This window comes from Talaromyces proteolyticus (assembly GCF_021365285.1).
Source record: "Talaromyces proteolyticus strain PMI_201 chromosome Unknown BGW36scaffold_8, whole genome shotgun sequence".
Taxonomy (NCBI): domain Eukaryota; kingdom Fungi; phylum Ascomycota; class Eurotiomycetes; order Eurotiales; family Trichocomaceae; genus Talaromyces; species Talaromyces proteolyticus.
The window spans coordinates 1,959,327-1,980,981 of record NW_025764284.1 but is presented as its reverse complement, the minus strand read 5'-3'; the positions used below and the strand labels follow the sequence as shown (position 1 = coordinate 1,980,981).

Genomic DNA, 21,655 nt, shown 5'->3' with positions numbered 1-21,655 from the left:
ATGACAACCTTCCCACAAGTTCTATGCATTAGTTCAGACTATGTCAAATGAAATATTTCTGTTTATACTACACCGTCCGCGCTTCCTTTCAGGACCAGATTCATACTCCTTGTGAAAACATGATTGATTCCCGTATAGTTTTCGAGTCTTCTTTCCGCAGGGTTGTTAATGGAATGGTCGAATGCGATGATCCTGCCGAACTCAGCCGGCTTGCCCGTTCCTTTTTGCTATTAACTCTCTTTTTAATAAAGATGTATAATGTGGTTCCAAGCGCAACAGCACTCAGTAAGCTGAATATAACGATTGCTCGTATCTCACCAGCGTGGTTCCATGCAGCTAACTCTGCATTTGTAGAACTGGTTGTGCCGGAGGAGCTAGAAGTGGTGGATACTGTAGTCTTTGAAACTGATACTGTCGAAGTTGCGGTAAAACTGGTAGTAGAAACCCCCGTGGAAGAAGTGAGGGAGGAGGTTGAAGTGCTGGTTGTTGCACTTGTTGCCGTGGTGGTAGTAGACGCGGTAATAGTAGACGTGGAATCTTTAGTTGCAGAGAATGCAGATGTGGTGGTGGACGAGGTATCCACAGTAGAAACAGCAGTAGTAGCATCTGACGCAGTAGAGGTTGTTCCACTAGCGGTTGATGTAGTATCACGCCCATGAAGCTGGTGAACAGCCCTTACTTGGCCGTCTCCAAGCGTGACACGGCTGGAATAACTAGCGTCCGCGATAAGTTGTGTGAAATATGGGGGACTCTTATGTGCTGGTTTTGAGATGTCCATTTGATGAGGATAAGTGGTTATGACCGAGAGGGTTGCTGGGATCATGTACAAGGTTTGTCTTTTTCACGGCTCATGCAATTTTCGACGGAAAGAGAAGATTGGGGGGAGGCACTTTCTAGCAATAGATCTATCGCCTATGTCTTCTAGATCCTTTGACATATACTGTCTTTTGGCTAGAATATAAATATTCATAAATTCACTCTAGTACAGTCGTATGGGCGTGGTCTTCAACCCGAAAAAAAGAGACCCTAACAGGATCTCCATACCATGCTTTATTTAATTCTTCCTGGGTATATCTTTCAAGTGATAGGATTTCATACCTCGAAACTGCCACGTGGATTGGCTGTCGTGGCTGAGATTTTTTGCGTCATTCATGAGGTGGCCTTGGTGGAAACAACCTTGGCACTGCATATTTTCGAATTACAGCAATAGCTGTGTTCGGCATGTTTCGCATCGAGTTACCACAATGCCATAATAAGAGCATTAAATTTCAGTCTTGGTAGTGGATGCGACGTTTCCTAAATTGACGACTTTGTCTGATGGTCAAAGCTATCGAGCACATATTTTACCTAGTTAGTCCATTTGTTTATTTTAAATTCAAAAGGAAAAAGAGGATCAAAACCAAGCCGCGTAGACGCGTCAGATCATTACGTAGATAAGAACGTCACTAGCCGCTTTTGGAATCTGTGACTGATAAATTTTTATATCGATCATGGCAATTTAATTAACGTATATACATTAACGTATATACTATATAGACTCATTTTAGGTTGCTACCACAGGTTCTTATATTTCAATAATATATTCGTAATATTTAAATAACTGCTGATACCACCTTCCATAGAGTGTTCCCTACTTCTACGCTCTCCATATGTAATATGACCCACCCACCAGCACTAGCATCTAGATTCCAGCAGAATTTTACGGTATATAGACCTCTAGATTTATACCCGTATTATATTCATATCTGCAAAATATTATGGCCACAAAGAGTATATGGAAACGGCCCAAATACAATCATCCAGTGTTGAAAATTGACACAAGTTCAATGTTGACCATCATGCAAGTGTGTGGCTTTTTGTCACTTGTAGAAAGTTCGGCTGTTTTTCATTAAGTCTAATTTCAGTGCGTGCAGGGACGCGATTATCCTTGGGGTACCCGTCGGATCTAACATGAATGCTACAAACCTTCCAAATACACACTAATCAGCTTTCGTATCGTCCTTGGCGGATGCATCGGCGGGACTGTCATGTCCGCTCGGGATTGGGTGTGTAAAGATACTTTGCCCCTCAGTGATTTGCCCACTCTCCAATGCGGTTCCGTGTAGACTGAGGTGACTTCTTTCGCCTTCAAAGAATAACGCATAGGCTTCTTCGCCATGAACGGCGTCATCGCCGACAAGGAGATGCTCTTCCTTCATGCGAAGGGGAATACGTAGAACGTATTGAATAAATAGACATATGACACTGGTCATGAATAGGTTGAGACCTATTATGAATAAGGCACCGACTATCTGTAGCCAGACCTGTTTTCCGTTTCCATCAATTGCACCACCGGGGTTAGTTAAACCAAACGCCGCACATCCTTCGACGGTGGCGAAAAGACCGGTTAGAAACCCTCCTAGAGCGCCAGCCACCATGTGTGTGTGTACAGTTCCCACTAGATTGATGATTAGAATACTTGCAGAATTCGGGGAATATATGACAGATGCACTGACTAACGTCATCCACCTTTTTCATCCACTCCATTCTTCCGAGAATATTCATCGATATCCAAGGGATGGATCCAGAGCAAGCACCGATAACAATGGCACCCCAACCGGTAACAAAACCAGCTGCAGGTGTTATCGCAACCAGACCGGTGATCTCGCCCTGCACGGCACCAATAACAGATGGCTTCTTGAAAAATATGAAATCGAGAATAGTCCAGACCAGGAGACTCATCGCGGTACAGATATTAGTGTTGAGCACTGCTACTCCAGCATCAGGACTAGCAGCGTACGGATCTCCACCGTTAAAGCCATTCCAGCACACCCAGAGGATGCCAGCCCCGACAAGCATGAGCAAGATGTTGTTAGGATAAAAGGAATCTTTGTCCTTTTGCAAGCGCGGGCCCACCCAGTACGCGGCCACGAAACCTTTCCATTAAACAATATCAGCTGTTGACGAGGGTGAGAGGGAGATGGAAGAGATGTGGGGGGTGGAGAAAGGAGTGAAAGGTGAGAAATTATTGTATAATTACCAGCCGTTCCAGAGCTCAAGTGGATGACGTATCCGCCTGAGTAGTCGAGGACACCCATTTGAGTTAGAAATCCTCCGCCCCAAACGCTTCATAAAGATTAATGTTAGCTGATAAAAGGTTACGGAGGCTATAGCAAATAGAACAATGTACCTGAAAGCTCCAACAGTATAGCTAAACGTTATCCATAACGGAACGAAAACCATCCATGCCACGAAGTTCATTCTTCCTAAGAGAGAGCCACCAAGGATTATAACTGTGATTGCGGCAAAAACGAATTGGAAGTAAACCATAGTAGACAGGTTATAATTCGGAGATAGATTAGCAGCTGGTAAGGTAGCTCGGGCTAGATTTTGCTGCATCGTCAAGACAGGACCGGGTGTTCCTACTAAGGGAAATGCGCCCCATTGCTCCCCAAAGCCCATCTTATATGCCCAGATGACCCAGCAAATTAACGTCGCGGCAAAGGCATAGAAAACCTGCAGCTTTTCAGGAAGAGACCCCGTTGTATGTCAGATGAGAGAGGTATACCATGAATGCGGAATTTATAGCCCATTTTCTGTGAGATATTAGCAATGCGTCTGGGCCCAGTGGAGATGGAACTAACTTTTTTACGAAGCCAGCATATAGGATCGCCAGGCCCGGGATGGATTGAAGCGCGACCAGCGTCCCAGCAGTGAGCTGCCATGCCTGGTCGCCTTTGTCCAGCCAGCTTCAATGGAATTCTTTAGCCAAAAAGAAGACAACCCGTGCATAGAACCTTACGCTGGATTTGGATTGGTTAAATCAGACGCAGACATCGATAATACAAGCGTTATACGAGAGGGTTATGGTGAAGAGGAACATAGAAATTGAAGCAAAAGAGATAGGAATAGGTGATGTGGAGGGAGGCTGATAGCTTGTATTAAAGGAATGACTATCAGTGACCCGTCATGCTCGTAATGGATGGAAGGTAACCCGAACCAGATATTATTTAACAAAGGCGCTCTTGCAGATAGCTGGTCTGCGCACGAGGCGTGTTGTCAAGCAACTAGACCGCAATAATAACCGAAGGGATTTGGCTTCGACGCCCACGTGTTGTCGTACACCAGCAAGCTCAGATCGATCGCCGCAAGCATTAATATTACCATTTCGCGTTGGCTAGTGTTCAGAAGCAGGAGATAAGGGACGCAGGTCCAATAAAAGCGCGAGCTAGCAGCATCCAGACAGAGGCACGACATGATAACATCGAAAATCTAATGGGATTACGTGAAAACGCTTCCAGCGACACTGGTGGACCAGTCGCAGAGGAACCAGCTATCGCCCTCACGCCTCAAGGCATCATTGACGCCTGCACGCCAGGGGAAATGAAAGCTCCGGAGCGTAGCGTGAACTGCTATCCCCAGACTTGGCGAATGAGTAGAGTTGTCGTTTCCACGGGGCCCACTACGACGAAAGCTTGATTCGACCTAGAACCGAGTGCATGCCCAATGGCGCTGCAGGTAGATAAGAGCATTTTTATTAATATTGTCATCCTGGAATATTAAATAGTATTAAATACGCACTAGTAAAATGATCCGAGTGCTATAGCCTATTAGCATAGATCAAGCTTGGGCCTGCAGTGCGTTGTGTCCACAAGCCAATGACGGGAGGTTGGCTTATCTGTATCGCCATGCGGAGAATGCGTGGTGATCTCATTCCGTTCCTCTCATCATTATTTCCTCTGCATGGCCAGACCCCGCCATTATTATTGTGATGGGAGTCGCGCATGGCATCGCCCCTGCTTGGTGTAGTGCTTGTTACTATGGGAGGGTGAATGACTGCTGGTCACACCGACCGTCATGATGCCAGCCCAGCTATTGGTCGAATCATTGAATGCTGATTCAAACGGCGTGATGGGGGACAGACCCTGATGTGTTGTGCCGCGTTGTGGTATTAAGGACAGTCCAAGGCCGGGCGGCAATAGCCTGGATAAACAACTGTGTGCGTGCTGTGGGAAGAGATATGGGTTTGAGACAACAGTCGGCGATTTAATTAATACTGATTTAGTGGGTGTCTATGACTGCCGACACTGAATATAATTATTTATATGGTTATCGAGTTCATTATCTCGATCCCATACCCCAAAGCACCCCCAAAGCTTGGCTTTTCTGGGCATGCTTGGCTTCTGGAGACGCGCCTCTTGGCGAAAGTTGAAGGAAGAGGATGACCCTGCCAAACACATCCTGCTACCCAAGGACGAAGTACAATACGTGCATGTTGGCTTCGGAATTGGGGGTGCTGGTAATATCCGCAGGTAGGGCGAATTCTTGATTCACTGCAATATTTGCACTATAATTGCGACTGACAGCGAAAATGCAGGGTACCTATGCACAATGGACAGATCGTTCGCAATGAACTGATTCCTAATGCTTAGTGTTGTATTCATATGCTGGGGCGAATGCAATTAATTCAGTATCGTTAATTGGCTAGGCGAACCTATCTTTAATACACCACGTCGCGCTTCGAGATGTTAATTTTTAATATTCCCACGGGACGAGGATGGCAATACAGTGGTTCTTTCTTATATTCACAATCAATCGATTTTTGACTGTTGCATATTGTTAATTACCGTGGAATCTCGTTGTTAGGCCATTTCTTTTTCTTGGCTTACAAAGCGTCACCTAATTAATTTCAACAAAATCCAGGATATTACCATGCGGATGGTGTCCACCACCGAACCAAATCCCAAGTTGCGGTCGCGGTGAAGCCGAAAAGCTGACTTAGCCCCACCACTTATTAGTTATTTATTATTTGATTGAAATTAATCATTACACCGGGCAGTTGGTGGGCCTATTGACGTCAAGTGCCAGTAACGTGCAGATTCTCAGTGTTCCAACCAGCAAAAGAATATGCAAATCCCCCCTCACTGACGTAATTGAAGCCTCCCTCTTCCCCAGTTTCTTTAAACACTTTCTCCCCCCGCGCGGCCCATGAATCGCCTGCGTTCAGATTGATCTATACAAAAGGTTTTTTTTTTTAAAAAAAAAAAAAGGGAATTGATCTTGAAGACAGCATAATCTCTTAAAAAAATATTTTCGTTGAAAATAGAGCGAGTCACCATCATGGCTGGCAATAGGTTCCCCGTCGATCTCGAGCAATTCAAAAAGCTGAAGCTCGACTACAACACCCCCAAGCTCACGCCAGAGCAGAAGAAGGATCTTCAAAACAATATTGACATTTTCAGAGATGCAATCGTTGCATTCACTGCCACCGGTGCTGCTCGAGGAGTGTCGGGCCATACGGGCGGTCCATTCGACACTGCGCCAGAAGTCTGCGTACTGCTGGGGTTTATCAATGCGAAGCCAGAAGCGTTCGTCGATGCATTCTTCGACGAGGCTGGTCACAGAGTAGCCACCCAATATCTGCTGGCCACATTGGCCGGGAAAATAAACCCGGAGCACCTGCTTAATTATCGGGACGCCAATTCGAAGCTTCCTGGTCACCCTGAGTTGGGCTTGACACCAGGCGTTAAATTCAGCTCGGGGCGCCTTGGACATATGTGGGCAATGGTGAACGGAATCTCCATGGCCAATAAGGACAAGAACGTGGTTTTGCTAGGCTCGGATGGATCCCAACAAGAAGGCAATGACGCTGAGGCCGCACGCATTGCTGTTGCGAACAATTTAAATGTGAAGTTGTTTATTGACAACAATGATGTGACCATTGCTGGACATCCCTCACAGTACCTCAAAGGTTACGATATTGCGAAGACACTCGAAGGACACGGACTTAAGGTTATCAAGGCCCAGGGGGAAGACTTGGACTCTCTCTATGGTGCCATGTGCCAGGTCTTTACCAGCAAAGGCCCTGCAGCCGTAGTCATAAACCGGAATATGGCACCCGGTATCGATGAACTTGAAGGGAAGATCCACGCCCACGACGTGGTAACAGTTGACATCGCGCGAAAATATCTCACCAAGCGAGGCTACAGTAAGGAAGCCCTGTCATTTTATGATGATATAAAAGGTCGCTCCAACCCACATCAGTATGTGGGCTCGTCAAAGGAAAAGGGAGCAAATCGTGCTATCTTTGGTGAAGCTGTGAACTCTGTCCTTGATGGATTGAGCAAAGAGGAAGCCGCCTCCCGTGTCATGGTAATCGACTCTGATCTAGCAGGCTCGACGGGACTGAAAGCCATCGCATTAAAACATCCCGAGGTTTTTGTTGCCTCTGGTGTCATGGAGCGTGGTAACTTTTCTGCCGCAGCCGGCTTTGGGTTTGGTAGCGATGGTTCCCGCCAAGGAATATTCTCTACATTTTCTGCCTTCTTGGAAATGTGCATCTCTGAGATTACGATGGCTCGTTTGAATGACTGTAGTGTACTATCCCACTTCTCCCACAGCGGCGTCGACGAGATGGCCGACAACACTTGCCACTTTGGTTTGAACCACTTTTTCGCGGATAACGGCCTATTAGATGCCGAGAACACAGCTCTTTATTTTCCCGCTGACGGCGAGCAAATGAAGGCCGTTGTGAAGAAAGTCTTCTGGGACAAAGGACTACGATTTATTTTTTCGACTCGCTCCAAAGTACCATATATCCTCAAGGAGTCCAGCGACGAGAAACTTTACGGGGGTAACTATGAATTCGTTCCCGGAAAAGAGGATATAATCCGTCGTGGTTCTGCTGGTTACATTGTCTCGTATGGGGATATGCTTTATCGTTCCCTTGACGCAGTGGAAAATCTCCGTCAACAAGGCCTCGACGTGGGTCTTGTTAATAAACCGACGCTTAATGTTGTCGATGAAGATGCCATCAAAATTTACGGATCAACCGGGTTTGTCGTCGTCGTCGAGTCTATTGCTCAAAAGACGGGTCTTGGTTCTCGCTTAGGGAGCCATTTACTTGAACGCAAGCTCACACCTAAGTACAAGACAATTGGTGCAATCAAAGAAGGATGTGGAGGTTTGTACGAGCAAATTAACGCGCAGGGACTCGGGCCGGAGGATATCATCACAGCTGTTAAGGAAGTCGCATCAAATTAAAGCAAGATAGCAAACCACGAAGAAGCTGCCATAGTTTTAAGTAATGAACAAGAATTTATGTAAATTTGCCATTACACCAAACTTTGATGTATGAAATATGGTTATTAAAATTTCGAATTCAAACTAAAATATTACTATTGCACTTGTTCCACGCTCCTTTCACTGTGATGATATACAGGCTGTTTCGCACAGGTACACCCAAAGCCAATAAGTTGCTTGATATATATTCATGGCTCCTCAGTACACGACGACAAAATCAGGACCCGAATGGGGATTTGCAAGTAAAGGAGGTGGTGACACCAGAGGCGAAACTCGATTTGTAACTTTCAATGGCTGAGTAGGCACCCAATCCCGCACACGCCAAGGCCCCCAAGACATAAAATACATGAATCACGTTCAAATACCAGCGGTTGGAGAAGAAGTATCGTAGATAATCATTGAAGCTTAACTTGTCGGCACTAGCACTCGTAGCAGGATCGAAGGACCCTCTATCGGCAATGGCTGCCCGTTTAACCTTGTAAGCAATATGCAACAATGGAGGGAAGGTGTAGGTGAACTGTAGGATACAAAAGGCTGCGACAACGACGGTGAGAGCCGAGAAGTTGGGAATTGCAGCTCCGATGACGAAGGCAATTGACCAATATATTGGGATAAAACCGATCCAAAGGATCTTGCCGCTTGTTTTCGTCAACGGTGGGAGGTTAAATATTTCAACGAAGACGTTGTTGTACAAAACTAGTAGCACCGTCAGTTTTGTGAGCAGAATACTAGCAACCTTTTACTGCAGTCTTTCTAACCTTTCAAGCCAATGTTACCATAGAGGGCAGCGGCAATAGCTGCGCTGAGCATAGCCAAGACATTTCCAGCGGTGGAAATTCCGTATGAGGCAATACCAAGATAAGAGGGATTAGCAACATACTGTCCTTGATATCCATACATGAAAAGGCCGTAGAACATGTAGCTGTATAGAACAGAAAGTTAGCGGCGTGGAGATCAAGGCGGATGTCACTACGAGTATAAAGTAGTAAATAAGGGTCACATACACGAAATAGATAAAGGCCTGAGAAGCCCACATGGCCCAGAGGAAGTCCTTCGGCTTTCTCATTTCAGCCATAAACTCAGGAAAGACCATAGAACCACCATATGAGAAAACGGCATTCATCACACCACCAACAGCACCAACGAAACCAGTCGGTGACGCGGGGATTCCACCCGAAGACTGCATTGGTGGATAGGTACCATTTACAGGGGTAACCAAAGCTGGGTCAATGCTAATACCAGCAGAACTGTCGACGGAGCCATAATTAGGTCCATATTTGCCGGCACCAATCATTGAGACGAGCATACACAGGATGTTGATCCAAACAGCGGCATTGGCAAGCCACCCGAATTTCTGCAAGGTTCGAACTTGGCCAGAAAAGTAGCCGACTAAAGCCCAGACAAGACAACAGACGATGTAGCAGAGTTTCTCCTTGCTAGCTTGCGACAATGCACCGCCATTGCTCATGGTGATCAGACCGACATTGAGTAAAAGTTGAATGCCCTGCAGGATACTAAATCCGAAACGCATGTATTTACCGTACAGACGAAATCCAAGATCGCCAAAGCTTCGTACGGGAAACTGGTAGGAATCCAAGCCCAAGAAGATGTCCCACAGAAGATAACCCGAGTAGCCAGCCAAGGCAGCGAAAACAGTATAGAGCGCAACACCGGGTCTGGATCACTCGTCAGTTGCAGAAACGGATTTAACAATACTAATGGGCAGGGAAGGAGACATACCCCCATCCGACAGTTGCAATGGCATATGGAAGGGCAAAAGGCCCCAAAATATCGGTTGTAATCAGGTAAAAGGCGGTTCCTTGAGTGGCTGTCCGCAATGCTCGCGAGGCCTGAGCCCACTCATCGTCGGACACTACTGCCCGTTGTACCAAGTCGCCAGTGACATGCACTTTGCTTACATCCTCAGAGCCATGGCCAGCGCCAGGCCCAGATTTGGAGGGGAAGAGAAGGCCTATTAATCCTGTCTTCCCAGCAGGCGGCTGGGTATCTTCTTCTGCGCGAGTCTGCTGAGCGTAATGGTAGTACTCGGCGAAAGAAACGTCTGGGTCGTGGATCAAACGTTGCTGAGGACGGATGAGCCCATCCAGGTTTTGGCCCTGAGCAAGAAATTCTTTTTCTCTCTCATGTTCCAATTTCTCGACAATCTGGCGCTCCTCAGTATGCAACCGAGGATCGCCAGATTCGCCCTGCATCAGACTGCTGGGTTGTGCCATGATCGATATTTCGATATTCACCAGTTGAGAGAATTGATCAACACAAAGTCCTTGACCTGGCCTGGCGAAACGAAACTAGCTTGTACATGCAGTACGCGGAGAAAACAAAGCAATGTCGCGCGCAAGTAGCGAGGAAAGGGCACGGGAGGACGGCACGGTTGATAAATAAGTACGTGAAAACAAATCATCCCTTATGGGGAGGGAGGGATTATATTAGCTGCATGACGATTCTGGTTAGAGCACGGTGTCATGACTAGCGCCGATGCTGTTATCACTGCGATGCTTCATTTGATTGATTGTCGATTGAAATTGTTGGTACTTGCGCGTGGCGCTACGGTTATTATTCGCCGTCCCAGCGTTGGGATTCATTTCTTCATCAATAGTTACTACTGTGAGAGGGTACCGATGTAACGTCCGTGTGTGGCAGCACGACGCCGTTCGTGGATCAGAATCATAAGGTGGAGCGTGTTACAGCGCGTCACATGTTCGCGGCTGGGGAGGGGAGATACTGAAAGCGATATCCACATTCCTCGTGGCACACGTTTTTCCATCGCAGCTTCTATGAGTCTGGGCTGACCACCTCCTCGGGGTAGAATTAGTTCTGATGAATCATTTGTGATGAAATTGTCGCGAAAGTCGTACTCCCACACATTACTCCTCATCCTCCTCGTTGCACGCTCTTCTAGCAGTCCGCCCAAGAATTTCGGAAAAACAAGTCGCTAGCAAGGCGAAAGCCCTCAGCTGGGGTTCCAAAACCACCTTCTAGAAGAAGCTTAACCTCGTGTATTTATGAGACGCTGATTGGCGGCCCCAGTGAGACATATATTTATACGGGTCGAAGACCCAGAGGACTCGTAAACCATTAGCTGCTCAGTCTCCTCAATTGCAACGCCTCCAATTTGATAGCCCCGGCCAGCACCGATCAGCTTCCTGATCTAGCTAGGCTAGCCTCTACTAGACCCATAAGCAGCCATCCCCTGTGTCTCAAGAGCACGCGTATGACTGCGATGATTCGACCGCGAGGCAAATAGCGTCGCCCACTCAGCCAGTCCCGAGGCCAATCCGAGGCCAATCCGACCCACATAGAGAGCTTATGTCGGACAAGACTTTTAAGTTCATAGAGGCTAAGCCGGCTGCGCACGGCTATCGTTGACTTGCCCAATCGGCGGGTTCCGATAGCGAAAACAGCGCGAGACTGCAACGCCTCCTTTCTATAGAGCGAAGCTTAGCTAAGGCATTGCAACCCTTGTAACCTTCCCGAGTCAAAGAAATTAAAGAAACCATTAGGGCTTCTCCGAACCAATAATAAGCAGCCTATACGCCAATAACACGTTTCGCGGCCCACTATCGTGCAATCTGCCAGTTCCTGTGCTCGGCTATGCGGATAGCGTCGGGACAGTGTCCTATATTGGTGTTGAAGCAGCTAACCCATGGATATCAAATTATCAATTGGGAGATGTATTCGTAAATAGTGACAGAAAAACAAGATCAAAGAGAGAATGTAAAGGCCTACCTTTCAATATATAAATACTTGTGCAAGACGGCAGCAAGTCATTTGCAGCCACTGTCAGTTGTGAATATAGCGGACACCACTTGTAGCGACTACCTTGAAATATTAGGCTATACTATCGCGACTGGGAACTATATGTATTAGACGCTCTCTGCTCACTGAAGATCAAATCCTATACGCACTTGAATACACCAACGCGAGCTTTGAAAATACTCTCAGGACCGAAACACGATGGCTGTTGACAATATGTGGGAATAAAAATTTATCCCAGAAACGAAGAGGGAGCCTTGAACATGCATCTGGGGAGATTAGAAACAAGGAAGCCATATCTATACGTGATCGGTGGAACCAGCATCATTTAAATTCTGAATTATACATACCTACTTCATCCTGCCAGAATATATGTGATAAGCAAATAACTGTTAAGGGTCAGCTTTGTTTTTTAATTTATCACATCAGATTGTATTACTCGCGGCAACGGATAATCCTCGACAGTATACTATTATATTTCCTCACAATATAAATTATTCTGTGACACATGATTTAAATCTTGAGGTATTTTAAAATTGGTATATAAAGTACGAGCAGCTATGGCTACAATATGGGACAACACGGGCCTCGGTAACCGTTGTTCACATGCCCAACGACTACTAAATTAATAACATTTCTACCAATGACATATTGCTCAAGTCACTAAAGTGTCCTGATTTGAAAATATTGCAATTTTGTCAACATTTTTAAATTTGAAAAATTACAAATACGCGTGCTAACGTGCCTTGCTGTCTCGCTGCCTTCCTGTCTCACCTGTCTGAGCGTGTCAAGTAGAGTAGGGGGTAAATGCGCACCTAGTTATATCTATATATAAAAGGGCATGTGAGGATGTATAGGGAGAATACATGTGCGCATAGGTAAACAAGTTAGATCACTGCTTGCAACCGTTGCACAACGTTGCTCAACGTTGCTCGACAGTTTCCACACTGCAATGGTTGTACGACAGTGTCCGAGCAGTTTCTGTTTCCCGCATCTGCTCGTATTATACTGCGATTTTTAATCCATGAACTGTAAAGACATAGGACTTTGATAAATAGTATAGCAGGATGCTATGTGGTAAGCCTGTTTACAGACCACAAAAAGTAACTTATTACTTCAATCGGAACTATATCGTTTGAAAGAACAAAAAGAATATATTTCTTCATATTAAAGATAAACATGGAGCATAAACATTTAAAACGAACTTTTCGCTTGCCTATTTAACACCAACTTCAATAAAGAATAGATTTTTTTTGGCAGAGCCTTTGAAAGGGATTAGAACTTGCAGCTATTCTGGTACAGATATGTCCCATAGTGGTTGATTTTTAATATGTTTGGAGTTTTGTATGGAACTGTGGTTTTAACAATCTGGGGTTACATGTATTTAGAGTCATATTCACTTCGTTATAAAGATCATGCGGAGCTTTTGAGACCTACCTAAATATGTGTCTAACACAATGGTCAGGTGGCGATAAATTATCCGACGACCTGTAAAACGTCAATTATCAAGACAATAAAGGCGGTTGGAGGACTAGGAAATGTTTTCTATAAGAAGCCTACGCTCCGATATCATGTAATTGTATTTAAAACCAGTTACATACGATTCCAAGAGCATGCGTTCTAGAACATCAACAAGAATACATCGAACTACATTGCCGGCTAATGATGAACACTAAATACAAACCGAGAATCTTTGCTGCGTCGGTTGAGAATTACCCGGAATACCAACGCTTCGAAGATATCACGGATGTCCAACACCTCAACTAGATTTCAAAGCACGATTCGCGGCGAGGATAACCCTAATTTTACAAACAACGCCAACTGATGAGCGTGGCATCAATTCGAAGTCCATATATCACCAGCCCCATTATAAATGCGTTAATCCATCTCTCTCACACTACCTGGCTGCGCTGAATATCAACTGGAATTACTTGCAATATAAATAAACCTTTGATTGATGCATACCGAAAACAAACGGTATAACATTAACAGATTGGATACCATCCGCATAAAAACTAGGCTTGAAGACTCACTTCAAACTACCAATAGTATCCATTTCCCACTGACGAAACAGTTTTAGCTCCTTGTCAATGAACTATGTCTAAGCATATTACCTAAGCTACACCGTGGTATAATATAATTAGTATATCATGTCCAAAAATCGTTAAATTTGACGGAACGGGGAATTATTTTGGTATCTTTGATTGATAGGGCAAGAGGGAGGTCCCAGCATGTTACAGGATATCATCAATAGCTCATTTAGTAATAAGGCTAGTGTTATTATCGGGAATTATTATCGAATCAACCCATAATCGTGGTAATAATCGATATGTAGAGAGAGATATTGATAGAAAGAGTGTATGTATGGGTGAGTGAGTAATTGGGAATTAGAAAGGAAGCATCGAAGTATGAGGCTTGTCAGGGCCACACGGAATTATGGATGCTATTGCGCCACCCCAGTTAAATAAAAATATTATTAGTCTGAATCTGATAGTAGGAACATCTAGCGCCGGGTTAGAGCTAAAAATAAGGCATTCGAACCAATTCCCTTTGTCCGTATCTCGATACAGTAGCTACCGGGTAAACAGAGTAAGTTTTACCGTCTAAGTACTACCTGGGGCTGGAAATGGCTTGGGCTTGGCCTTAGACAATATCTCCAATCAGTTCTAATGCAGCGCGGTGTTTTCACTAATTGGAAGTAGTGGATATAGCCAATCAAGCATTACTAGTAATTATTCAAATGTCCTTTCGCAACTAGACTGCCACATTGCATTATATAGCGAAGCACATCCTTGCCGGCTACGTATATATGAATATCATCCGGATTTTGATCGAAGCTGCCAGGACGCCGAGAATTGATCGACATAACTAGGGAGAGCAGCATCAGGCTAGTAGAGAGCCGAATGTTTTCCATGAGGTCCAGTCGGACTGATGAAACTATGTTAGCGGTGTTTATGAAAGCAAGCAGCGCCCACTAGACCTAGAGAGAGAAAATAACATATCTAGGAGGCCATAGGACCCTAATTAAATCAATATTCGCAGAGTGGATCGTGCTGATTTAAGACAAATGTTATTGAATCCCTCCAAATCTTTTTGGGATGCACTTGATTCTTTGTTCGAGTATATGTACGCTATCTACTTGAGAAGTACCGGACTCGGTAAGAGGATCAAACACTGTTATAACCATCAGCAAGCTAGACCAGTCATAACCATCGAGTGATACGGTGACATGCCTGATTGAATTGTAAAAATAAATTGGCCAGAGATCGCATGCAAGGTAGTGACTTTGTCGGCTCGAGCATGTTATCCTCCGTCTCTAAAGCCGTATGAGCCAGCAGACCCGCCATCCACGCATCCAGCTTTCGCAACATTGGTCGACGGATGGTCTCAATATCACGTATGTCATCACCTCCAAACTGGCCAACATTCTCCGACACATTGGCCTGAATAACGGTAAGCTGGATACGAGCCGTAGGTCGTCAGGGTCGGCAAACTCGTCTACACCGTCCAACAGCAGGCCCACTTGGGTAGGATAGTCGAGATCGGTTTGGTCAGCTTGCATGGTGGGTAAAAGGCCCCTTTGTGTGCTCGTCATCCTGTCTAATATGTTGACCACCAAACGCGCTTCCGGTGTTCTCGCTCTACAGGCGAGCAATCTCGAGATGCAGAGACTTGGTAGAATTGTAACATATTGCACATTCTTGCATTTGCCCCCGCATACATGTATGCAGTCCTTTGCCTATTCAGCTGATTCAAGAAGTGTGTCTTTACAGTGGTCAGTGGTTTGCAACCCATGTGGAATCTCGCCCTCTGTTTCTGCGATATACCGACTAGCATGTTGAGACAGTCGATGTGATCAATTGAAGCATTTTCGTGAGGAATATTCAGTAATCCAAGGGCTTGCTCGAGAAATTCTGTTCCTGGAGCAGAAATTGACGATGGGTTCCTATTGTGCCCAAATGACTGTGCGCATGATCGTTAAGATCCAAACTGGTTTCAGGCTGTCGACCTGCGTTGACCGATTCGCTAAGCGCGAGGACCACTAGTAACTTCCATAGCCAAGTGCGATCTTTCGATTCTAGTACATTAAGCCGCATATAGGTATTGTCTAGCTGTTGACGAAACGTTCATAGACGGAACCAATGCCAACCATGAGCGAGGTATATTGCGAATTGGTTAAGCAATGAAGGGTAGGGCGGCAACTTGAAGGTACATTTCGTATCTGTTCAAAGTATCAGTAACCCCATTCAAAGGAAATAAACACGTGACGTACGCAATGTGTCAAATTTCAGTAAGAAATATTCATATTTGGGGGGGGCGTATTGACTCCGGTTGCGAATCGTTACTCTCCAATTGTGCCCCGAGCATCGCAGAACAATTCGAAATCGGAATCTGCTTCGGCTTTGATACAAAGACCTCTGCAGTAGTGTCCTCCATGATAGGGTCAAACTGGTCGACAGCTATCTCCAGACCCGGCCCTTGCTCGGAAGTATTAGCAGCGCCCAAGCCAGGCGTCCTTGTCATCCTTAGGCGGAGCAAAACGCCCTCAAGATCACTGAGGTAGCTTTCCAGAACGGTCACCTTTCGGTCACGAACGGCGTATGTGTATGCCTTATTTGCGAGCGCACAATTCCGGCATGGTCTCTCTATTGTTGTCGTGTCAGAAGCAGTCATGCAGTCCCGGTATGCGCAATACCTCTAGAGCACTTCACCTTCTGCTTGTGGCATCGATGGCAGGCGGATCCTCTATCCTCGTTGTACCTTTTTGCGGCATTGTGAAGATAGATTCGTCGACTCTTTCCCAGCGTTTGTAGACTTTGGGAGGTTCAGCATATGGAGTGAGTTGGCGGACCTAAGAGTTAAAGAATCTCAGTTCAAACAGTGCCAATTAGTTTGGAGCACCTGATTGGATGAGCGATAGAAAATAACCCGTGCGCATTCGGGTCCGCGCTGAGACCGTCTTTATAACAAAAGAAAATGATAATAATAACGAATTATTTACTTATAACATATTATTAAGGCTCTATTCAATATCAAAATGAATATAATAATTTTTTTTAGTTAATTGTAATTAACATAAAATCATTCATAGTACATCCGAATTAGTGCACGTGACCGCATGAATTGCCGAATGCGGAATAGCATGGGAAAGGGGGTTGTATATGGTATATTTCTCTTTTATTGATTTTCATTTTTCAGGCATTATCTTTCTTTTCGATAATCAAAAATTGTGCAATACTTCTCATCGTTCATTGATTCGTTGAACTTTGTTTTGGAACTAGCACATTATTCGATTACTTCAAAAGTGTAATCAGGAAAAAGACTATTAAGACAATGATAAACAACAAAACAATGGAGACACACGATCTAGCGGATACAAGCAAAGAACAAGCGAACAGAGCTTTTAATGGAGGTCTAAAACAACCTATTCGCGGATGGAAAATGCACATTTTAACATTCGGGTAAGTAAAAACCAGTTCCATAGCGTTGTGACTTACATATAATGGAAGAAATGATCTTTTTCAGACTCTGGATGGCTCTTTTTCTTTCTACATTAGAAACTACTATTGTCAGCACTTCTCTAGTGTCAATTACCAATGCCCTGAATGGTTTTGATAAACGAGACTGGGTAGTTACTGCATATTTAATAACTTATACGGGTAAGCTCTTGGAAGATTGAACGACCGCCTATTATATCAGTTTATACAGTGAATTAATTTTCAATTTCTAAGGATTCCTTACGATTTATGCTAAACTTGGAGACATATTTGGACAAAAAACTATGTTCATTATGGGTGTCGGCAGTTTTATACTTTTCTCAATACTTTGCGGTATATCAACAACAATTCAAGAACTGTATGTGAGTTACTGAACCTACTCCTTGACATTGAATTGATTAAATCGACTGGTAGTGTCATATTTCGTGTCTTTCAGGGATTTGGAGCCTCGGGCATATACTCCATGACCCTCGCGATTACGCCGAGGCTGGTACCACCTCAGCAAATAAGTAAATACATGGCTCTCGTGTCAAGCGTTTTCGCATTGGCTAGCGTTGCTGGTCCCCTCATGGGAGGTGTATTAAGCAAAAGTGGGAATTGGAAATGGATCTTCGAACTCAAGTATGTTTCTATATTTTAGTAGGTTTCCTCATACTAACCTTACCAAGTGCCCCGGCAGGCTTCCTCGCTCTCGCTATAATCATATTCTTTTTACCATCAATATCAAATGACGACAATGATTCCTTCGACTCAAGCCCCCCCAAAAAGATATCTGCGGCTAATCTACAACGTATTGATCTTCTTGGCGTGTTCCTTCTACTTGCTGCCTCCGTTCTTGTAGTTTTCTCTTTTGAAACTGCGGGAACTCAGTACCCTTGGAACAGTGGAATAGTTATAGTCACATTAATATTGGGGTCAACTTTCTTCGTTATATTCATTCTGTGGGAGCGATGGCTGCAGAACAAGCTACCAGCGAGAGAGGAACCTGTCTTTCCACCTCGGATTCTTTGGAGGCGTGATATGGCAGCCATGTTCTTGTAAGTAACTCGTACTTACCATAGATTAATTTCTAACTCTGAAGCATCGTGGTGCAGAACTTCCTTCTTTATAGGGTTTTCTTTTACATCTGTCGTGGTCAATATACCACAACGAGCCCAAGCCGTATACGGATACAGCCCAGAACGTGCGGGAATCACACTGCTGCCTTTACTGTTGAGTTCTCCTCTAGCAACAGCATTTTCTAGTTTTTTGACATCGAAATGCAAGGTTCCACCAACCTACCTAATATTGGCAGGGGTAATAGTTCAGAGCCTTGGAATGGGTATGGCATGCTCACTACCGACAAATTCCTTAAGTTTGCCTTACCAACAGCTTATATTTGAGGCAATTATTGGAACTGGGTTTGGCTTCACGCTGACTACTACTCTAACTCTTGCACAGATTGTGACTGCCCAGAACGACCTACGTTAGTTGATTCTTTAGTTTGATTCTATTTTGAGTTGATGTTACTAACGATATTGGAAAACCAGCGGTAACGCTAGGTGCATTGACACAGGTCCGTGTACTTGGCGGTACACTTGGCCTTGCCATTAGGTATGCTATTCAAAACGCCTTGATATGTAATGAAAATTCTATTAACTGGTTTCAGCTCTACCGTTTTGAACAGCGATGTATCGAACAGACTAGAACACATTATCGGTCTCCAGGAAGTTCAAAATATCACCAAGTCGTTTTCTGCCATTGAATCCCTCTCCCCAGGTCAGCAACGTCTCACTCGTCTTGTTTTCGCGGAGGGATTTCAGAGACAGACCATTGTTATGGCAGCCTTTTCGGGAATGGCATTGATTTGTTCTTTACTTTTGATACAAAGGCGATCTCGGGGAGCCCTGGATACTGAATCTAGATCTCTTTAATTCAAGCAACAATTTGGCTCTATACGGAAATCGCATTATCAATATTGAACTAGTGGGCTAGGTGGTCAATATATATATATATACATATAAATTATATGGTGGTATTTCAGTGTACTATTGTTCATGTTTTGGACATTTCAAGTGATTCAGTCCTAGAAAACCGCTACTCATAGAAAATGAGATATTTTGGTTCATGTATTGCCGAGCTTTTGTTGAATTATGACGTAGTGCTGGGGACTTTGTTTCCCCTCTGTGGAGATTCGGATAGTATACGGAGAGTATACTGAGTGGGGTCATTTAATCCTTCATATTGGGCGGTATTCCTCGTGGTTGAAGACAACTTTTTGTCGATTTTTCTTTTCCATTATCTACAGCTTTCAAATACCACCTGCTTCTATCTGGACAAAACCTACCATGGCCAACCCAACTGAAAATACGCCTCCCGGCGCACTGTCCACGCGTATGGCAACCACTGTCAAGATCTTAAACCCTATCGCCGACGCCCTCGCTGCTCGAGGAAAGATCAGCCCGGAGGAAATCAACCTTGCTGATGGTGAGAGTAGCCTCATGAAGTTGGAAATGGTCGAAATATGCAAAGAGGCTATGAACAACAGCATCACTACAGATGTATGTCCACTTAAAACGGTGTATGGGTTCTGTTAACACATGACTGACAGACATTTTCCAATCCTGTAGGTTTCATTGGTGATGTGCCGATGAAAGAGGCACTGGCCCAGTATTTCACGACTTATTTTCATCCCACCATTCCGGTAACAATGGATAATATCGTGCCCACGGCTGGGTCGGGAAATGCGATTGATGCCCTGATCTTCACATTATGTGATGCGGGGGATGCTGTCCTGTGTCCCGCGCCATGGTGGTGTAAGTTCCTTCTCTTTCTTTCTCTTCCTTTTTTACGGCCAATCCATATTCATATTGATACAGGGGGGTATGGCCCGTACGCCCGAGTCCATGCCGAAGTCAACGTCATTCCTGCTTTCATCAAACCTTCGCCCTCATTGTCATGGACAACAGAAAGCCTCTCATCTGCCATTATCCCTGCCTTGGAAGCTGCATACAACTCTGCCCCAGACCCCAAACGAATCAAAGCCGTGCTCACCTCAAATCCAAACAATCCCATGATGAACTGCTGGCCCGAGGATGTCGTTAGACAGATAATGGACTTCTGTCAAGATCACAATCTGCACTATATCTCCGATGAGGTTTTTGCCAATACCGTTTTCGACTTGGAGGCTGACCAATTCGTGTCGGCTTTGTCACTTTTGAAGCGTCCGGATCGGCACGATGAAAGTGTTGGGGTGAAGAGTATCATTGAGCCGACTCTCGTGCATGTCCTGTGGAGTGTGACTAAGGATTTCGGAGCCTGTGGTGTCCGAGCGGTGAGTCCCTTTCCTTTCTTCTCCTTTTTCAGATGAGAGCGTCTTCTCACAATATAAACAGGGCTGCGTTCTCTCCTATCATCCGCTAGTCCGCGCAGGCGTCTCTTTCGCAAGTGTGTGGCAAGTCTCTTCATTAGCCGCACATTTCACACGTAGTATCCTCACGTCACCCTCAACACTCGATCTCCTCTCTTCAACGCGGTCTCAACTCGCCCAGTCCTTTCAAACGTGCCGTGAAATTCTCTCTGTTCCCGAACTCACCGACAGAATCCAGCTATTGCACACTAGCGTTGGATTTTGGACCAACGCTGTGGTGATGCTCAAAGAAAGCGAAAATATACAGGATATCATTGTCAAGGCGAAGCAAAAAGGTGTGATTGTTGGTTGGGGGGCTGAGTTTGCTCCTTTACTGCAGAAAGGACAGGGGTTAATTAAGATCACCTTTGCGATGCCACAGGATGTACTCCGTAAGGGGCTGGAGAGACTTAGGGCGAGTTTGCTATGAAGGCTACTTCGACCATGCCGTTATTTTCCAGTGTCTTATTAAGGATAGTGAGGACGATCTACAGGTATTCTGCCGTAGAGTACTAGGTACTTCAGCGTTAGGCTATGCAAATTTCAGCCCGTCAAGAATCGCAAGAGGTAAAACACTTCCCAAAACTGCTTGATGAGCACGAACTATATACTAATACACAGTGAATGGTGGGGTAAAGTTGAAATCCCCCTGCGGGGAAATTATCTTTCCGGGTAGTTGGCCGCTCCACCTTGTTTCATACCCCGGTGATAACGCTGCACGACATTAGGAACTAGACAATTCCGTTGAACTGAAATGTTTTACGATCAGCGTAACTTCGCGTAGCCGTTCTCGGTACACATTTATCTATCATCTTCTATGATTGCTATGTATATAATTTCACGAATATATCATCTAACTAGACAAGATGGCTTCACACGACAATGAGGGCAGTGACTTCATTAATGCCACAAAAATCGACGAATTTACTCGTGA

General features: G+C 44.9%; 8 protein-coding genes across 8 annotated transcripts; 3 read left to right on the top strand and 5 right to left on the bottom strand.

The window, feature by feature from the left end:
- Window positions 1-100: 100 nt before the first annotated feature.
- On the bottom strand, window positions 101-778 carry BGW36DRAFT_429465 (uncharacterized protein; the record flags this gene model as incomplete). The annotated part of the gene is made up of 1 exon (XM_046220696.1): window positions 101-778. The coding sequence occupies one exon, from the start codon at window positions 776-778 to the stop codon at window positions 101-103; it is 678 nt and encodes a 225-aa protein (XP_046070735.1).
- A 971-nt stretch (window positions 779-1,749) lies between these two features.
- On the bottom strand, window positions 1,750-4,019 carry BGW36DRAFT_323399 (putative ammonium transporter). The gene is made up of 7 exons (XM_046212689.1): window positions 3,782-4,019; window positions 3,624-3,728; window positions 3,548-3,575; window positions 3,170-3,495; window positions 3,020-3,105; window positions 2,496-2,915; window positions 1,750-2,437 (listed from the first exon to the last, which is right to left on the bottom strand). Exons 1-7 carry the CDS (start codon window positions 3,814-3,816, stop codon window positions 1,980-1,982), a joined length of 1,458 nt encoding a protein of 485 aa, XP_046070734.1. The 5' UTR covers window positions 3,817-4,019; the 3' UTR covers window positions 1,750-1,979.
- A 1,965-nt stretch (window positions 4,020-5,984) lies between these two features.
- Window positions 5,985-8,092, top strand: BGW36DRAFT_382989 (thiamine diphosphate-binding protein). The gene has a single exon (XM_046216613.1). The coding sequence runs from the start codon at window positions 6,100-6,102 to the stop codon at window positions 8,020-8,022; it is 1,923 nt and encodes a 640-aa protein (XP_046070733.1). The 5' UTR covers window positions 5,985-6,099; the 3' UTR covers window positions 8,023-8,092.
- Window positions 8,093-8,107: 15 nt separating this feature from the next.
- Window positions 8,108-10,464, bottom strand: BGW36DRAFT_204940 (putative amino acid transporter). Its single transcript, XM_046209886.1, has 4 exons — window positions 9,802-10,464; window positions 9,066-9,737; window positions 8,820-8,983; window positions 8,108-8,757 (listed from the first exon to the last, which is right to left on the bottom strand). Exons 1-4 carry the CDS (start codon window positions 10,293-10,295, stop codon window positions 8,279-8,281), a joined length of 1,809 nt encoding a protein of 602 aa, XP_046070732.1. The 5' UTR covers window positions 10,296-10,464; the 3' UTR covers window positions 8,108-8,278.
- Window positions 10,465-11,549: 1,085 nt separating this feature from the next.
- BGW36DRAFT_382985 (uncharacterized protein) lies at window positions 11,550-12,319 on the bottom strand. Its single transcript, XM_046216612.1, has one exon. It carries the CDS (start codon window positions 12,130-12,132, stop codon window positions 11,971-11,973), a length of 162 nt encoding a protein of 53 aa, XP_046070731.1. The 5' UTR covers window positions 12,133-12,319; the 3' UTR covers window positions 11,550-11,970.
- Window positions 12,320-16,137: 3,818 nt separating this feature from the next.
- BGW36DRAFT_429461 (uncharacterized protein) lies at window positions 16,138-16,609 on the bottom strand (the record flags this gene model as incomplete). The annotated part of the gene is made up of 2 exons (XM_046220695.1): window positions 16,138-16,481; window positions 16,597-16,609. 2 exons carry the CDS (start codon window positions 16,607-16,609, stop codon window positions 16,138-16,140), a joined length of 357 nt encoding a protein of 118 aa, XP_046070730.1.
- Window positions 16,610-17,187: 578 nt separating this feature from the next.
- Window positions 17,188-19,246, top strand: BGW36DRAFT_300061 (putative MFS multidrug transporter; the record flags this gene model as incomplete). The annotated part of the gene is made up of 8 exons (XM_046211591.1): window positions 17,188-17,297; window positions 17,362-17,495; window positions 17,568-17,691; window positions 17,748-17,954; window positions 18,002-18,370; window positions 18,428-18,798; window positions 18,833-18,926; window positions 18,982-19,246. The coding sequence occupies 8 exons, from the start codon at window positions 17,188-17,190 to the stop codon at window positions 19,244-19,246; spliced, it is 1,674 nt and encodes a 557-aa protein (XP_046070729.1).
- Window positions 19,247-19,600: 354 nt separating this feature from the next.
- On the top strand, window positions 19,601-21,641 carry BGW36DRAFT_382983 (pyridoxal phosphate-dependent transferase). The gene is made up of 3 exons (XM_046216611.1): window positions 19,601-19,873; window positions 19,924-20,646; window positions 20,708-21,641. Exons 1-3 carry the CDS (start codon window positions 19,661-19,663, stop codon window positions 21,149-21,151), a joined length of 1,380 nt encoding a protein of 459 aa, XP_046070728.1. The 5' UTR covers window positions 19,601-19,660; the 3' UTR covers window positions 21,152-21,641.
- The last annotated feature ends 14 nt before the right edge of the window (window positions 21,642-21,655 follow it).

Excerpts from the sequence above, each read along its gene's own strand:
- BGW36DRAFT_323399 (XM_046212689.1), bottom strand. The coding sequence starts at position 3,816 with ATGTCTGCGTCTGATTTAACCAATCCAAATCCAGC. Across the intron at positions 3,496-3,547 it reads CTATAAATTCCGCATTCATG|GTTTTCTATGCCTTTGCCGC; the intron begins GTATACCTCTCT and ends GAAAAGCTGCAG. Across the intron at positions 2,916-3,019 it reads CTTGAGCTCTGGAACGGCTG|GTTTCGTGGCCGCGTACTGG; the intron begins GTAATTATACAA and ends TTTAATGGAAAG.
- BGW36DRAFT_382989 (XM_046216613.1), top strand. The coding sequence starts at position 6,100 with ATGGCTGGCAATAGGTTCCCCGTCGATCTCGAGCAATTCAAAAAGCTG.
- BGW36DRAFT_204940 (XM_046209886.1), bottom strand. The coding sequence starts at position 10,295 with ATGGCACAACCCAGCAGTCTGATGCAGGGCGAATCTGGCGATCCTCGG. Across the intron at positions 9,738-9,801 it reads ATTGCAACTGTCGGATGGGG|ACCCGGTGTTGCGCTCTATA; the intron begins GTATGTCTCCTT and ends CGAGTGATCCAG. Across the intron at positions 8,984-9,065 it reads CAGGCCTTTATCTATTTCGT|CTACATGTTCTACGGCCTTT; the intron begins GTATGTGACCCT and ends TGTTCTATACAG.
- BGW36DRAFT_382985 (XM_046216612.1), bottom strand. The coding sequence starts at position 12,132 with ATGGCTTCCTTGTTTCTAATCTCCCCAGATGCATGTTCAAGGCTCCCT.
- BGW36DRAFT_382983 (XM_046216611.1), top strand. The coding sequence starts at position 19,661 with ATGGCCAACCCAACTGAAAATACGCCTCCCGGCGCACTGTCCACGCGT. Across the intron at positions 19,874-19,923 it reads ACAACAGCATCACTACAGAT|ACATTTTCCAATCCTGTAGG; the intron begins GTATGTCCACTT and ends CATGACTGACAG. Across the intron at positions 20,647-20,707 it reads GAGCCTGTGGTGTCCGAGCG|GGCTGCGTTCTCTCCTATCA; the intron begins GTGAGTCCCTTT and ends CAATATAAACAG.